General features: G+C 37.6%; 1 protein-coding gene across 6 annotated transcripts in view; it reads right to left on the reverse strand.

The window, feature by feature from the left end:
- Positions 1 to 16,543, reverse strand: part of LOC137666330 (BEN domain-containing protein 5-like) — a 729,551-nt gene that overhangs the window by 368,350 nt on the left and 344,658 nt on the right. For 4 of the 6 annotated variants that reach the window (XM_068406242.1, XM_068406241.1, XM_068406245.1 and 1 more), the window contains 3 exons: positions 9,695 to 9,828; positions 7,647 to 8,022; positions 1,194 to 1,342 (listed from right to left, as the gene is read on the reverse strand). The exons of 1 other annotated variant lie outside the window; for it this stretch is intronic. In XM_068406242.1, coding sequence (XP_068262343.1) covers positions 1,194 to 1,342; positions 7,647 to 8,022; positions 9,695 to 9,828 — 659 coding nt within the window. The remainder of the gene's footprint in view (positions 1 to 1,193; positions 1,343 to 7,646; positions 8,023 to 9,694; positions 9,829 to 16,543) is intronic. One more of the 6 variants, XM_068406243.1, reaches the window with a different exon arrangement.

Below are 16,543 nucleotides of genomic sequence, written 5' to 3' on the forward strand. Positions count from 1 at the left end.
GAAGTGCCAAGAAGCTGGCAGATGAAATAAAAGCGCAGGAAAAGCTGCATACAAATATTAAAGGACATGCCCTATCCCACAGACCTTAAGCAGAAAAAAAGGAGGTAAACCAAACTCTCACAGTAATATATGCTAAGTTTTCATTGCACAAATATACACAAAATATACGAGCAAATGACATATGTTAACTACATCAGGCAAGAAAAGCTATCTGAACCAAATACCTGTCAAACTGCCAAGATTATACTATTTTTCACATACACTTTGTCCTTAACAATTACGTCGAATTCATGTTCAAGAATCAAAGACGCTTGTGCAGTCATCTTGTAACACAAATCTGAAAATGTAATATTTCTTGCTATTTCACGGTATGCCCAAGCTGAAATGGACATTTCCTCCTAAAAGGTTTTCAGATTATGGTACTGAATGCATACATATACTAAGAAACAGGATCTGCACAGGTAATTCTGAAGGACATGCAGTTTTGTAAAATAAATATAGCGTTCATTTAATGATAATGGCAACAGCTATAAAAGCAGCCCTCAGTACATGAGCAGACAATGTGTTAAACATGCTGAAGTCTGAAAAACTATCAGCCTGGTTCTGGCAAACCGTATCTAGATAGTGTTTCATCAACTTTAAAAAAGTATCTGTAAAGTAGCACTATATCAGCTCAATCCAGTGGCAACGCTCCTACCAGATTCAAAAGAGCCCATTTTCATTCCAGGGTTCATAATTATCTACGGGACTCCAATTCAACCAAAACACGAAGGCTTCTCTGCAATATGACTACAGCACATTAAAAACATTAAAGACCTGTTAGGAAAAAGTATTTCTGTTAAACAGACTAACGTAACTTTATAATATGGGTTACTGACTTTGGTCTATAGTCGGTGGATTTATGTATGTCACCAATTGAAGACCAGGCCAATGTGCTTGTGCACACATATTTAATAATTATATTCCTTACTTTGCACAGCATTCAATGCTCTCATCACTGAATATAATTTTCTATGCTCTTCATATTTGTGTAATTTCATAATTTTCCTCAGCATAATAGTATACCTTTATGAAAGCTGAGGAAGTTTGCACAAGCTGCTACCATATAAAACCCCGAATATCCTGAAAATTCCACAAGAAAATCACCTGACGAACATTTGCAAACTATTCATGCTATATTTAATTTAAAATACCTTTCCATTCTCGAGAATGTACTTGTCCATTACGGGAACAGGGGCAGGATAGTACGTTGATGTATTTGCTTCCTCACTGAAGGTCTTCTGTACCTCAGGTTCAGGCTCAATTGATTCTGGTTTTACTTTTTCGAGCTCAATGGCAGGTCCTAGACAGTTAAGAAAAGAGAGGTGTCTGCTATCCCAGAGAACATGAAATCAGTCACTTCATCACCCCATGGTTAGCATAAAATAACACATTAGTCATGTTCACTTTAAAGTCAGAAAGAGTCTAAACCAAAATCCTACTCCTGAACGACAATAAATAAAAGCAGAGTAAGTAACTCTGCTTTATAAACATTAAAATGTTCAATTTTAATTTAAATACTTAATTTTATTCTTAAAGCATATGGGCAATTACAGATATTGGTAAGATTGCTTCAATGCACACTACGGAAATTATGTTAAAATGACACTGAAATTATAAACCAAAAGCAACAATAGTAATTCTTCACATAAGAATTACTATACAGTTGCAAAGAAACCTGCATAATTTACTGTGATAATTATATAAATTATCCAAACAGAATTCCAGATTTTATAGAAATTTGAAATATCTTTAGATATAACAAAGGTATATTAAAAATAGTGAGGACCTACAGAAATGCTGTAAGGGAAACAGCTTAGGCTACTTATGCTAAAGTATCATGTCTAGAAGGAGTATCCAGAGTTAAGAAAAAAACAGATAAATTAGAATTTTGATTGTCCAATCCATCCAATACACTGATATTTATTTTTAATGTAATCAATAAAAATTAAGCACAGAGTAAACAACAGAATACTACTAAGTATATGTTTGCAGCTTCAAAGGAAGATAATTATTTTGTCAGTCATCAACTTTTCTTTTCCAGATCAAATTTATAAAGTGTTCCTGAAAAGGCAGAAGAACAAAATAAAATAATTTGTGAACTGGATTTCATTTTTCCATTCATTTCAGTGGTTACATCAGAAGTCTAGGAACAGGCTACAGCCCCAAGCCTATCATTGTCTCTTGACGTCTGTCTCTAGGCTCACGAGAAGCTCCAGCAGTCACTGAAGTTCCATGCAGGGACGGTGGTTCGTTAACACTGCAAAGTTGCCAGCTTAGACCCTGGACACCACAGTAATCATCCACTTCCAAGAACTATAAGGAGAAACTCACCGACTTGTAAGAACTCTTGTTGTACCAGGTTGGAGCTGAGAGCACTGCAGCACTCTGTAGCCCAACCTTGACATCTTCAACAAACGACAATTCAATAATCAGGTCACCATCCCAGTTCAGCAACCCTCCTCAGTGATTGTACACACAGACCAAGCCCTGAATTGATCTCACTCTGCAAGTCAAGCTGGCACCAGAGCTCATGTCTTTAATCACGTATCTTAAATAGTTCCTGTACCTGGAACAAGTAAAGTATTCACTCCTCCTCCTTTGTGAAGTTTGATTTACAGATTATTATACAGTGATATCAGCATTTCCCCCACTGTCAGCATTTGACACTTATCCTACAGCTTATTCTACATCGGCATAGCCAGTTAAATGTTTTCAGCTGACTGTCACTTGACACTCATCAACAACTAAAGTTGTCTTGGCAACTCAGATAACCCCATACTGCAGTGCCACCAACAGAGCATCTTAAGAGCCATATGCAATGCAAGCATGGCACAAATAGAGAAATCAGAAAAAAACATACTGTTTGCATTATGTTTTCATAATAATATTGATAAGCACCTCTACTATCATGCATACACAAGGGTATGGCCAAGACAAATTAAACTTTCTAAACTTGAGACTGCTAAACTGATTCAGATTGGGGAGAAATCTGGATTGATTAAACCACCCAAGGTCTGCACACATCTCAGTGTGGGCACACCTGAACAAGTAGATGCAGCAACATAATTGCCAGTATGAACTTAAGTGAACTTTTAGCTGTTACTTTAAGAACACATTCTTCAACAAAGTGCTATTTTGAGTTCTCTTATACTTTGAAAGTCACTTTAAGGAAGACACCTAAGTATAACCACCTTCTTCCGAGAAGAAAACATTTATCTCAGTTTAAACACTTTTACTAGTTGCTATTTAGAAGTCTTTCACTGTTTTGTTTATAGTAATATATTGACACAGCTGGGATTTGTTTTCCAGAGTTCCCCCAAGAAAAACAGCTGATTAAAGTCCTCAATAATCATAGCTCTAGCAGGTCAGAAAAACCTCTATTGCAATTCATGCTTTACTGCTTGCTTAGAAGTCACCAACAGAAAGCCTTTAAAACGTCGTCTTTTATATTCCACTCATTTTTTCTTCCTAAACAGAAATCTGCCTCTAACTAGGTAGTCTTCACAGCTACTTTCACCAACTACTAAAGACTGCATTTTCAACCCAGCACACTGGGAATTAGACATGCAACCCGCATTATTGCCTTACTGCTAACGGGAGTTGTGTGTCCATAACAACAAGCATTGTGTACCACGCATCATACTCTAAAAGTTTCCTCTCTGTAGCTCTCATGCTTTGCATCTTATTTTAAAGATGATGAATTGGACATACAAAAATATATGCTGCTATCTAAAGGCTTAACAATGATAGTAGTTATGTAATAAGGATCATAAAAAAATAAAGACAATTCTTCAGAAAGCAAAAGGAAACACGTTTTATTGCAAAATCTTTCTCCTTCTGACTGTATAGTTTCCGTAACATCTGAGCGGCCAGCAACTTCAAATGCAGGATGAAGAGGTAAAAGGCTTCCCTTCATCACCTCTTTTCCTCAAAAATGCATCTTAAGCTACACACTACTCAAAAATTAGTAAATAAGCCAAAATAAATTAACTGATAAAGTGGTCAATATACATTTGTAAGCAGCAAGCTGTTTTTCCACATGGTCTACCAGAATTTGAATGAAAACAACAGGAGCCTGAGAAGTGGTAATATTATATATATGGTACTTCTTGTACTCATACTTGATAGAAGCCTTGGACCTTTTCTACATCAAAAAGCCAAACAAATCTACGAAAGCTGAATACAGTAATCTTTACATGTGGTAAGACACAAATACCATTTCATTCTCCCTATCCTCATGTCAGTCCCAAGACACTGTAAACTGGATCACTGAAATTAAACTGGGATTAAAAATAAGCACCTGTGGGGCTGTGTGTGTGTTGATGAATGAACGCGAATGACTGAAGGTGAATATACTCCCTGACTTTAGAGCAACATTAATTGTTAACAATACAACATGAAAATGCAGTATTTATCAGGGACTGAACACCCAAACATTATCCCTGATACAACTTCACTATTTCTAGCCATATACAACCATAGTAAACAGCACAGATCTTACCCTGGAGACAACTGTTCTTTAAAGAAGTTATTGAAATCCTTATCTTTTGCAACCCAAGGACTATTTAAAGTTAGGCGTACAGGGAAGAGTCAGTGATTTAATTCTCTAAATCACCTGCTGTCTATTGATAAAAACAGGGCAAATTCATGAGTTTTCAGGTGCAACAGAACAAAGACAAACTGCAAAGGCCTACGATCGCAGGGCTTCCTGATCCCAAAGTAGGCAAAGGAAAAGAGGCTTTGGCTGCACACATTCTTCCGGGAGCTCAGATGAGGGATAACCGTAATCTCCTCCACGACAGTCATCACGTTCCCCCCCTGCTTTGGTCCCTAGAGCCCTGGTCAAATGCCTGCCTCCTCCAGGAAGGGATCGGTTGGGCAACAGCATCTCAAAATCATAAAGAAGCTTCAAGACATCCCCAAGGATATCTTGCTGATCCAAGGATCAGCACTGATTTCACTACTTCATTTGCCACATGTGCTTTCAAGGCTTTTTTAAAACAAAGACCAATTCAGTGTCACCACGTGAAAGATAAAGAACCTCACTCTTCGCACAAAAGTGGCTCAAGCTTAGTAGCAGAGATGAAGGCCTAGGTCTAAAGCAGAATACATTGACTTCTAGCTGCTCGCTGAAATCAACATATTGATGGAAAATCAGGAGACTGAATACTTGACTGAATGTTAGCTCAAGAGGCTGTTCTATATTTGATTTTCAAGTTTAAAATGGCAACAGGCACGCGTTTCCCACAGCTGCAATTCATCAGCACAAAACAGCTGTCATCTCATGCAAAGAAATCAGAAGTCTCTAAGGTGAAAGAGAAATGCAATTAGTTTGCATTACGTCCAGCCTGCTAGAAGCGCAGCGTAACATAAATTACATGTAATTTGAAACTCTAGGTTTAAGAGATGGCTGCAACAACTGTAGATGAATTTGGGATGTAATCCATTTACTGAACAATTTTCAGAGATTATTCATGTACCCAAACATACCTCATTTATAAGCTGGAAAAGTAAGGAAGACTAAAGAAGTCTTATGTATCTCTTTCTTGATTAAAAGTAGCACTTTCATACTGTCATCAGACTCTCTAATTTATAATTTGCTGAAGATGTCTCCCATTCTAATCATTCATAGATTTTTTTACTGATCTTTCTAGAATCTGTTTGTTTCTCTACTGTGAATGAGGCTACAAGGAAAGGCAATAAGAGTTATCAGCAGTTAATACGCTGAGTCTTCGGAAACACACACCCCGTGCAGGTCACAGCCCATAGGGCCAAATTCTACCTTTGTCATCCATGAAAAGTTCCATACAAGTAATAACAACAAGGGATTTTTTTAGAAGTTACCTATAATTCATATTTGTCCAGGTATGTGATTAAATTAAAAGAACTTGTCTTCAATGTAATCGAGGTTTATTTTCAGTTGTAAAGCAGGTACCAGACTGATACAATGGAAATTCAAGCCCAGTATTTAGAGAAGATTCAGCATTTTTTCAAGAGGTTTTGGTTTTTTTTGGTTTGAGGTTTTTTGTTCTTTTTTTTTCTTTCTTTCTTTTTTCTCTTTTTCTTTCAAGCTTTCTTGATTTGGCTCAAGTAAAAAATGCATCTCTTCTTTCTTAAAGTGAAAGAAACAAGACAGAACTCAGCAGCTGTCTTCATTTCATTGCTGGTCTCACCACTCAAATTGCTGTCAAGTCTACCAACTAAATTGGTATTTTACACTGTTCAGCCCCATTGCCTACTAACATCTGGCTGGTGCTCCATTCACATAAATTCCAGCTAACTACTTGCAGATGAAGAAACATCTTTCCAACCACGGAAAATTTTAGAAAGCTCAGTGGAATCTACTGCCAACCACATTGTGTTTTTCAGACTATGGAAACCTTGCCTATTTGGTTTTATTTAAAAAGTTAACTAGAATGTTTATAATAAGTAATGACATTTTAATTATGCACAGAGTAACAATGATGAGCATTCACAATCAAACACCCAGTTTAAATCATCAGATGCGACTTTGAGAACCTGGCTCCAAACTTGCGGGCACACCGTAACATGCTACAGCACAGGCACATGCTCCCCAGGTTCAGGTTTGTACGTCAATGTAACTCAGACCCACATGCAAATTGCGTGCACTCGTTCAAGTCAAGTAGAAGAGTCAATATCCAATTTACATGCAAAACTTAAGTTTCCAGATACACAAAGGCAGACATAAGAAACAGCATGCTAAGTTTGGATGCACAAATTTTAACCAAGTTTCAGTCACCAAGCAAATCTTCAACACAGCAGTACCACATTCTAACAGCAGACAAATATAAATTAGTAAAAGATTTGAAGGTATTCCAAGGGTACCATCTCCAATGAAAAAGATGAACTTTTTATTTTGTCCTTTTTCCCATTTATTCCAACATAATGGTTAAATAATTGTTATAAACCAAAACAAATGAGCAATTGACTCAAGATACTTAAAATTTAAATTCAAATTACACAAACCTGCATTTTGTAACAAGTGTTGATAAACGGGTCACTAATATAAAAAGTTTTTTAATTATTCTTTAACAATCCATTATTTTTCAAATAGCACGGCTGTTTAAAGCCACTGCTAAGTAGTTCAGGAATATATCACGTTCTAATGAGCTACTAATGGGAAGAGGGGGCAGAAAAAGGAAGGTAACACAGTCACATAACAATAAAAAAAATCCCTAACTGAAAAGAATAAAATAGTTTTAGCCCAAATATTCATTCCACTGCCTTTTCTTTCTTTTTTTTTTTCTTTTTAAACTGGAACATATTGTTATATTTTGCAGATGATGCTTTATTATCTTTTTTTCAGTATCTACTGGAAGGTCAGAGACTCTTTAAAATACAGCTGCTTAAAATGGAACTCTGATTCAACCATACCAGCACAAAGACCTCTACTATCGTTAAGGAAAAACCCAGACGTACATAGCATACAAATTCGACACATAATGTACAGCCATAGCAGAAAACCCTTTTAACATTCAATGTCCAGCTTCACAACCACTGCTATTCTTCAAAAACGTTTCCATTACTATTGACCACACTTGCAAAATTCATTAAAACTAGTCCCATTTAGGTCCGGCACTTACCACTACCTAGTCTTAGAAGCAGTACATCCTGGAGTCTCCTGTTCAAGTCTCTGAGCTCTTTCATTTCTGACACGAGTGCCCCATACTCCTTTAGCTTCTTTGCCTGTTGCACAAGCTGTCTCCGCGTTCTCTCAAGCTCCTGTTGAATGTGTCTCATTTCTTCTTGTTGCTGTTGGTAACTCCTCAGCAATTCTTCATATAGAATCCGAGGAACTACAGCATCGTCCATGTTGTTCATGCCTTCCGAAGTCTCCATAAAAGCCTCCTCAGGGCTGGAAGTATTACTGAGACTCATCCCATTCTGTTTTTCAAGGCGAGCAACAACTGCTTCAATGCTTTTGTGTGTACCTTCACTTTGTTTCCTCCCGTCTTGTCTCTGCATGTTACAATAAAAAATAAATAAATTAGGAGAGCAGTAAGATGTAGTAACATTAAAATTCTACAGACTTGGGAACTGTTAATATTTCTGCTTTCCAAAAAAAAGCAAGACAAAGTCTGCCTGCAAAAATGTTTTGCCTAACAGGTTCTTTTGGATATACATCATAACTATCATGCACATGCAATTCAGTTAAATGCATATACAAACTTCTGAGGCAGCTGAGGCCTGCCTTTCTGCATTTGTGCAACACTTGCAAGCTCCGTGTATATAGGTCACTTGATTCCATATACAAAGATAATTAATTTATTTTTTTAAAAAGTCGATCTGGATCTCTTTTCCTTTAAAGTTTACCCCTAACATTTAGATTTCCGACAGCAATTGATTTTCCGATTTTTCTGATAAGTAAGAGAAAGAATCAAATATGTGCTAAGTTTGTCACCTGTAATGACATCAGAGATGAAAGCAGCATACCATACAAAGCTGTTTTGTGAACAAAGGGCTTGTCCTTCCCACGCTTTGGGAGACAAAACCACCTCTGACTATTCCTCTAGCACATTCACCCAACTGCCTGATGCAAGTGACTGAGTTAACACTATCAGCAAACACTGAAAGGGAACAGAAAATACAGAATTTGGAGACAGAATATATCATCCAGCCTCATCTCCCTCATCAACCGATTCCTTCTATATTAGTACTGCATTGCAGAGGCTTCATGTCCTTTGAACTCCCAGCAGAAATTTACCTTCAGTCATCCGCACAAACCTTACAAATTAAAGCACACCTCTTTTCTGGGGCCTGGATAGTGGTATTAAAATGTGACAGTACGGGTAAAAGTCACTAACTTTTACTGGCCAAATATGGAAAAAGCATTTGAACTTCTGAGCAACTGCAAGGAAATCAAATGTAGCTCATAGGTCAGAGACAAGAAGCTGACACTATCAATTCCCATACCACAATATCCACAAGTAATGTGGCAGAAAATGAGATTATTTGATGTTATGCCTGTTCCATGCATGTTCAAAAAAAAAAAAAAAAATGCTGGCCCACCATAAAGAAATGTACTACCATTATTCCTGCAGCTGCAAAACACATGAAGCCCCAGAGCAGTATTTTATTCTGAAGGCTGGCAGACTTTTAAAGAAATCATTTGATATCAAAAAATAAATACATTTACATAGTGGGTTTCTGGCATCTGGACCTAAAAAGGCAACTGGCAGTTATAATGGAGGGATGCAGTCCTGTCAACTTGTCTTATCACCCACCGCAGTAGTTGGGAAGTCTCAGAGCACCCCTTTCCATTCCAAACAAGCAGCGCGCAATAGGTCACAAGTGCCACCGAGAACGGCTGCTCGACATTCATGTAACTGGTGACTTTTAAAGCATTCTGGGCCAAAGTGGAAGAGCAGTGTTCCAAAAGCCTCAAATGGCAATTAAACTGTGCAGACAGTATAAACAGGAAAATGTTCGATTGCACATAAATCAGGTTTTGAAAACTCATACCCCACCCCCCCACCACAATTTGACCCAACTTCACCAAACAGTGTTTTAAGGGGGTCAAAAGCAGGCCTGGAATTCTTAAGCTATGACGTGTGTATATGCCCCAAGCACTTCCAAAAAAAAAAAAAAAAGAAAAAAAAAAGAAAAAAAAAAAAAGTAAAGACTTCAGTACCTTACTGTGTCTAAGCTCCACATCTTCTTCCCCATAATCTGTAACCTCCCCAGCTTCTTCTACGTGATTGAGAGAGAGTTTGGGGATTTTAATTTTCTTCTGCATCACACTGTTCTCAAGGTCAGTTTTGTCCTCTAAAATGTATATTAAAAATAAGATTTCGTTACATTAATCAGTGTTCTTACTTCCAAATACTACATGACTTAGGCAAGACCAGTTAGAAAAAACTTCCCATGCTTCAATCCCCTCATAATACTATGATCAAATTAAACCACGGTGTAACTGAACTGATGCCCACTGACAATTCTAGAGTTTCAACAGGGATCAATCTGGTGAAACACAAGAATAAATACTGCAAAATGCCAAGCTAAATTTGTGCGAGTGATCAAAAGTGCCAATGAGTAGCTTGTAACTACCACTAAAATAAGAGTTAAAGATGCTGTAAATGAAACAATTTCCTAAATCCACCTGCATTGCTTTAAATTATGTTTATCAATAGTATTTTCATGTTCATAATCTGTTGCTGCAGTTCAAACTCTGCTTAGGTTTACAGTGAAAGTAAACTTGGTAATTCATCCTATACTCTAACCATCATCTGTCAGCAGTACAGATCTATTTGCACACATGGCAGATTCTGCTGTTCTGCAAAGTGCAGGGCTGGAAAAGGGGATGCTGCACGATAGGCTGAAAGGGCATTACAGAAAAGTTGCGTATGGACCAGATCGGTAACAAAATTACTATACGACCCCGGTTTCATTAGTTAATGATACTAATCCTTTTCCCTTAGATACATAAAGCCAAGAAATGGTTACATTAATCTTTGAATCTCATAAAAAATGAAGTAAAATATTTTCAAGTCTGAAACATTCTAACATATCCCAAAATTAGGTATTTCAAAACATTACTCTGAAAATAAGTTTGAAATATTTTAATATTCCTGAAAAGGTGCAGAGTGGACAGGGAATCAAGAGTATAGTCTCCCAAAATGTGCCTGTGATCTGTAAAATACTTCCAGCGCAGACAAGGTCTTTAAAGATTCACAAGCTTAGCTACCTGTTCAAGACATTGACAAGGAGAAATGCATTTAAAATCTGAAGTGTTGTCTTTGTACATTGAAAGCCTATGAATAAGAAAACATTCTGAGTCTTCTTATCCACCTGCAAACTATATTTCACAAAGTGTCCCATGAATATTTTTGAAAGTGCCAATGAGGATGGCATTTGTGAGTGCTTAGCTACATTGACTTTTGCTTTCTCAAATTAGCATCTCTCCACAGGATCTCAAAATGGTTAGTGTTGACAGTGTAGAAAAGGGAAACAAAGGTAAATCACTGTTTAATGAGGAGCAAGGCATTCATTAGAAATGAATTACACAAATGAATGCAATTCATTTTGTAACAGAGAGAAACCGAACTCTTGTAGGCAAATAGTGATATTACAGCCCAAGGCTATGTAAAGAGAATAGGCACAGAACATGCAGAATAAGACATTAGACAACCTGAAATGAAATGCAGATGGTAGCAATAAATACTAAGACAGATGCAAAAAGAAACAGATAAACAACAGAAACCAGCTAGGCTTATTTTAGATCATTCTCCATTCCCCAGAGCATCACGGATGCTTATCCCAGTAAAACAAAAAGGCAATCCAACTGTTTCAGTTTTAAAAAATAAACCCCTACTTTTTCATTTATCTGAAAAATGTAGGTTCATCAGAAAAGTGAGATAACTCAATTCTACTGTCTGAGAGTAAACAAGAAAATAAGAGAGCTCTTCTTAAAAAAAAACCAAACGTACGGACTAAGGGACAGGCTGTTGGGTACTGGTATCTTTTTGGAAGGACAGAAATTTAAGAATAAACCAATCCATACTGAATGAAAAAAAAACAATTAACTTTTTTTGTATGACTACATATTTTGAGTATCTGATAGATTGAGGAATCCTTTGCTAAAATATGTTCTCACAACTCCTTAGAGGACGAGCAGTACATGTGTACTGCAGAGCCAGCTTCTCTAGACTTCTTTGCCAAGTCATCTTCCACAGAACGTGCAGATGAACTCCTTCTACACTTAAAGAATGCAGCTCAGTTTCTACGCTCCGAAATAACCCTTGGCCTCACAACAAGATGGACACAATCCAATTACTTCACATAGTTAAAAAAATTGTCTGCTGGCAACTAGCTGAGGTCACCAGTAGCCAGAACCCATGCAAACTGAAAATGGACACTATCCATCCTTCCCATGGCCAGGGAAAAGCAAGTCTTGAAACACTCAAGGACAGGGGCCACAGAGGAGTAAGTGCATGTGCACACTACAGTGGAAGTCAGCAAATACTTTCCAATGAATAAACAACATTAAAATAAAAACAATTTGGAAGAACAGAAATATTTATCTTTTTATTTTGGCTCTTATAATCAATTTATAAAGGTTAAGAACACATTTTATGCACTGAACAACAGAAATAAAAGAAAATGCTTAGTTTGGGGTCAAGTAAAACAATGCAAACTATCTGAATCCTTTATTCTCTCCACTCCCCTCCCAATTTCTCAGTTCTCCTATGAAATCTGTTTGCAAAACTTCACTAGTGGACTGAAGGTAAACGTTTACTTATATACCTCCTTACAAATGCTTAGTTTATATATTATTGGCTTGTAACTATCAACACGGTTCTCTTTCATGTTTGACACATCTTTTCATTTGACTTTTTGATTTTACTGCTTATCCCGTAAATGATTCAGTAAGTTGAAGAAAGCAACTCTTCTCCCCACACAAAATTTGAAGAAACAATGGTGAAAATGAGTTCATATAAGTTAAAGCTCAGAAATTTTTAATTTAATCAATGAGAAAGTAATTTTATGTTCCTCTGCCTTCCAACAACAATACATATAATATTTTCTTACATATGCTCTGGTCTCTGTAGGCCTATTTATACCCAACACAATTCATCTAGTGTGTTGGATATGAAAAGGTCTTTTGTTTTTTCTTTTTTTTTTTTTTAAAGTGCATTTCTAACCTCTCCTGTCTTCTACATTAGCTGCAGATAGAGCCAGAAAAATCTCATTCTGAATTTGAGGCTAGTGCTGGAGTACTGGCTCTTGTTCTGTAAATATTAATGGAATTTGGGAAGGGGCGGTAGGGAGATGAAAGGAGACCAGGGGGAGGGGTAGAAGAAACATGAACATGCGTTTAGAGCAGTTCTTCTTAGGACTCTCCGTCTGTTGTTGTGCCAGCCTACAAAAGACAGGTACAAAAGAAGAATGCAGCAAAAAGCAAAACACGTACGATTTTGAGCCAGAAGAAAACCAGGATATGAACCAAACGGCAGGACAAGCTGCAATTCAGTGCCTGAAGATACAGAACACCCTAAGAGAGAGGAGGGCAGCCCTTGAAACGTTGTAGCTCAGAGCTTCCTTTTGTAATGACGTGAACCATTTGTCTGGACTTTGTCCCCAGTCATTTAAACCTTGCTACATGTTAAAAATTATACCTTCCCTTAGGTGGTCATGATCAGATTGTCATAAATGTGTGTCTATTGTTTTTCCTATATGTGGAATAAGTGGTTCAGTGATACTGGCTACCAAGAACTAGCACTTAACACACCTAATTAGGTACTTATAACAAAATATGCACGGTAGAAGCACGGTACCAAAAGGGACAACGTTGATGCCCTCTGTCCTTTAAGAAGGGACATTCTGGAAGACACATGTAAATTAGGAAAAATTGCTTTTGTGCACAGTAGCCATAATGCCAGACAGAGAACACTGTATTCTGTGATTCAATACACAGAATACAGCATGCTGGAGTAACCATACTCCAGGAAAAGGTCAGACTGGGAGAGATCTTGCCAGTCAGCCCCACAAGGTGCTGAAGTATGGGGCTCAAGAGCCAGTGCACATGATAGCATCTCTCCCCAGATGGCCATCTACCAAAGTTGTTCGGGTAGTAAGAAGAAAGTGAACTGCTGAGAAATTTCAGAGTGGTTGGGAAGACATTTGGCATCAGCAGTCCTGAAGAAAAGCCAAAAAAGCAACCCTGCATTAGAGAAGCTGTATCAACTAGAAAAAGATGAACTGTTCCTGGAACATTTTCTTCAGTCAGGCCTTCGTTTCAGAGTCAGAATGGGGGGATCCAGGCCAGAAGGTAAAAGCTTTAAGTCTAGAGCGGCAGGGAACCGAGGCAGACAAAGCAACTTTGACAGAGCACAAAGTGAGTTGGTTAAATTCAAGTAGAAATATATTAGTGCTCTAAAATTGAAAACCCTATCGTGGGATGTAGAATAAAACTATGGAAATCTCAAAGACTCCTTAAGACGCTCCTTACTTTCTAATTTAGAAGTAAGGACTGAACAAACTAATTCCTTCAAAAAACAGTTCAAATGCTGATTTTTTTTCCACCTTTGGAGTAAAAGCTGGAAAAATAGAAAGAGAGAGCTCTGCACACCAAATGGATGAGGGATTGCGGGTCCGGGATTAGTCCAAAGAAGGGGTTTGGCAATGCTATAAATCTTACAATAATAAAACGAAAGAACCTTGAGCAAAATTCATCCTTCCCCTAAGCCTTCAAAAAAATTCCACCCCTTGTGAAAAATGATATACTGACAGATGAAAAAATTTCCCATCACCCTTCCCATTTCCAGGCATATACCCAACACATATGGGCAACACCTGTACGAAATTCCCCCCACACTGCTGCACTGAACAGCATTGCTACTGATTTAGCCAGGTTGCTTCTACAGAGCGGAGAATGTCACCTGCCTCGGCAGGTTGTGCATCGGTTACAGTTTGCAAAGTAAAAGACATTTAAGAACCAAAGCAAAAAACCCACAATCAAAGTTATACTTGGTGCTTCAAAACAAATACACACCCCAAGCACAATGGGGCATGGATTCCTAAGTGCCACTTAAACACTATAAACAATAAACAATAATCAATATTGCCGTGACTGAGAAGGAAAACAGCATAACTAGAAAAAAAAATAAAACCAGCTAGTCTATTTGAAAGTGGAAAAAAGGAATCATAAATTGCTTTCTAATTTAATGCAAACAGTAAAGAAGGACTTTAACAGGAATAAAAGAAGAGATTTCAGACAATTTAATGATCCTGAAGGCTCACAAGATATTTAGGATACAGAGGAAGAAAAACTTGTCTCATAAAAACCATCTCTGAGCCAGTAGTACACTGAGATTAAGAGCACTACCAAAGAAGAAACTCAGAATGACAGTAATAGACAACACAGGATAACAGACAGCAGTAGAAATGCAAAAGTTATTTGAAGGGGACAGGTGCTATTGAACTTGACGCATCTAAAAGGAGGAAATGCGTGCAGAAGAGGGGTCAACAGGGTGCTGGCAGAATCAGTTGAGGATTTGGATAGTATAATTTACCATATTGTTTTGCATTTTTTTTGCAGACTAGAGGAGAGCTTTGCTGGAAGGACAGAGAAAAAAGAGATTACAGAAATAAACATAGCGTAGAGTGAAAACACTACATGAAGTATATTTCGTTGGACAGAAAGGTAAAGCTGGGTGTAAGCAACAAAGCAAACTAAGTATAAGAGACAAGAAGACTTTGGGTTGGGAATGACAGAAAAGATGATTCCCCCCCACACTCTAAAAGCAAGAGATGGACAAAAATATGTTGAGCCACCCTAAGCGTAAGCTGAAAAAGACTTCTGCGTAAGGATGTCAAAAAGGGAAGTTGACAACAAATTTAAGTGAGAAGCTAGGAATAAAAAGGTAGAGCTGAGAGATGCCATTACCTGGGCTAGTATCACCCCCCAAAAATTTAAGAACAAAATAGTCCTGCAGCACTTCCCCAGGAAGAGAAGATGACAAGACACAAACAAGTGACTAGAAGGATGTCTTCAGAGTAAAAAGAAGAGTGAGCAAAGGTGTCAAGGAAGAACGCTGTGACAAGCAGGGCCAACAAGCACATGAAGGTGAAGACATGCTCTTGAGGAACTGGCCAAAAAGACTGTTAAACCTTGCAAACTGAATTTCAATTAAGTGGAAAGAATAGAACCAGATTGAAAATAATTCTTAATCAGATTGGGAAAAGGCAAGACAGAAAGGTCAAACTACCACTTGACAGGTTGGGAGATGATGGGTAAGAAGGATAACGTGCCAGAAGCTTGAATCAAGACTGGTCACTGATGATGGAGAGCAAGCCACACCTGTTCTGTACAACGGCACTAAAGAAGGAAGAGAAAGATTAAGGAGACAAACTCCTACAAAAGCAGAGGACAGATTATATAAACAACTTCTATCTCCATCAAGACTGGCTCGTCCTCACTAATGTTCCATACAATAATACAAGTAAATTCACAGAGCATGGACCTGCTGCTGATCTCACAAAAAACAAATCCACCATGCCAGCTACTAAAGGAGCGCATGTCGACGTCTGGATGCGCACTTTTTCCTCTAGTGGAACAGAGATTCAGGTTAATACTGCTAAGAGTGAGAGTTATCGATGTGGACCCCTATTTGAAGTCAGATTTCTAAAACACATGAAGACATTCAAATATTTTGTAACACTCTCCTTTTGCACATGCTTGTTTATCAGCAGGCTTTTCAGATTTACTGAGTATCAGCCCATATTTGTGCTGCAAATAAAAAATGAAATATAACTTCCTTCTTACTTTCCATTATTAATACAAAATCTATTTCTTAATTCAGAAGTTAATACAAAGTCTCTTCAACAATAATTAACCAAAAGCAATATGGCTCAAAACTAAAACTCCGCTAGAAATTATTATTCTTTTATTCTTTGTCAGAAGTCTTCCTTCCATTGAACTTTTAGTAGTATTAGAAGAGTGTTTGTCTGCAGCAGAAAGTGATGGAGCTGGAAGATCAAG

Source organism: Nyctibius grandis, chromosome 8 (genome assembly GCF_013368605.1).
Source record: "Nyctibius grandis isolate bNycGra1 chromosome 8, bNycGra1.pri, whole genome shotgun sequence".
Lineage (NCBI taxonomy): Eukaryota > Metazoa > Chordata > Aves > Nyctibiiformes > Nyctibiidae > Nyctibius > Nyctibius grandis.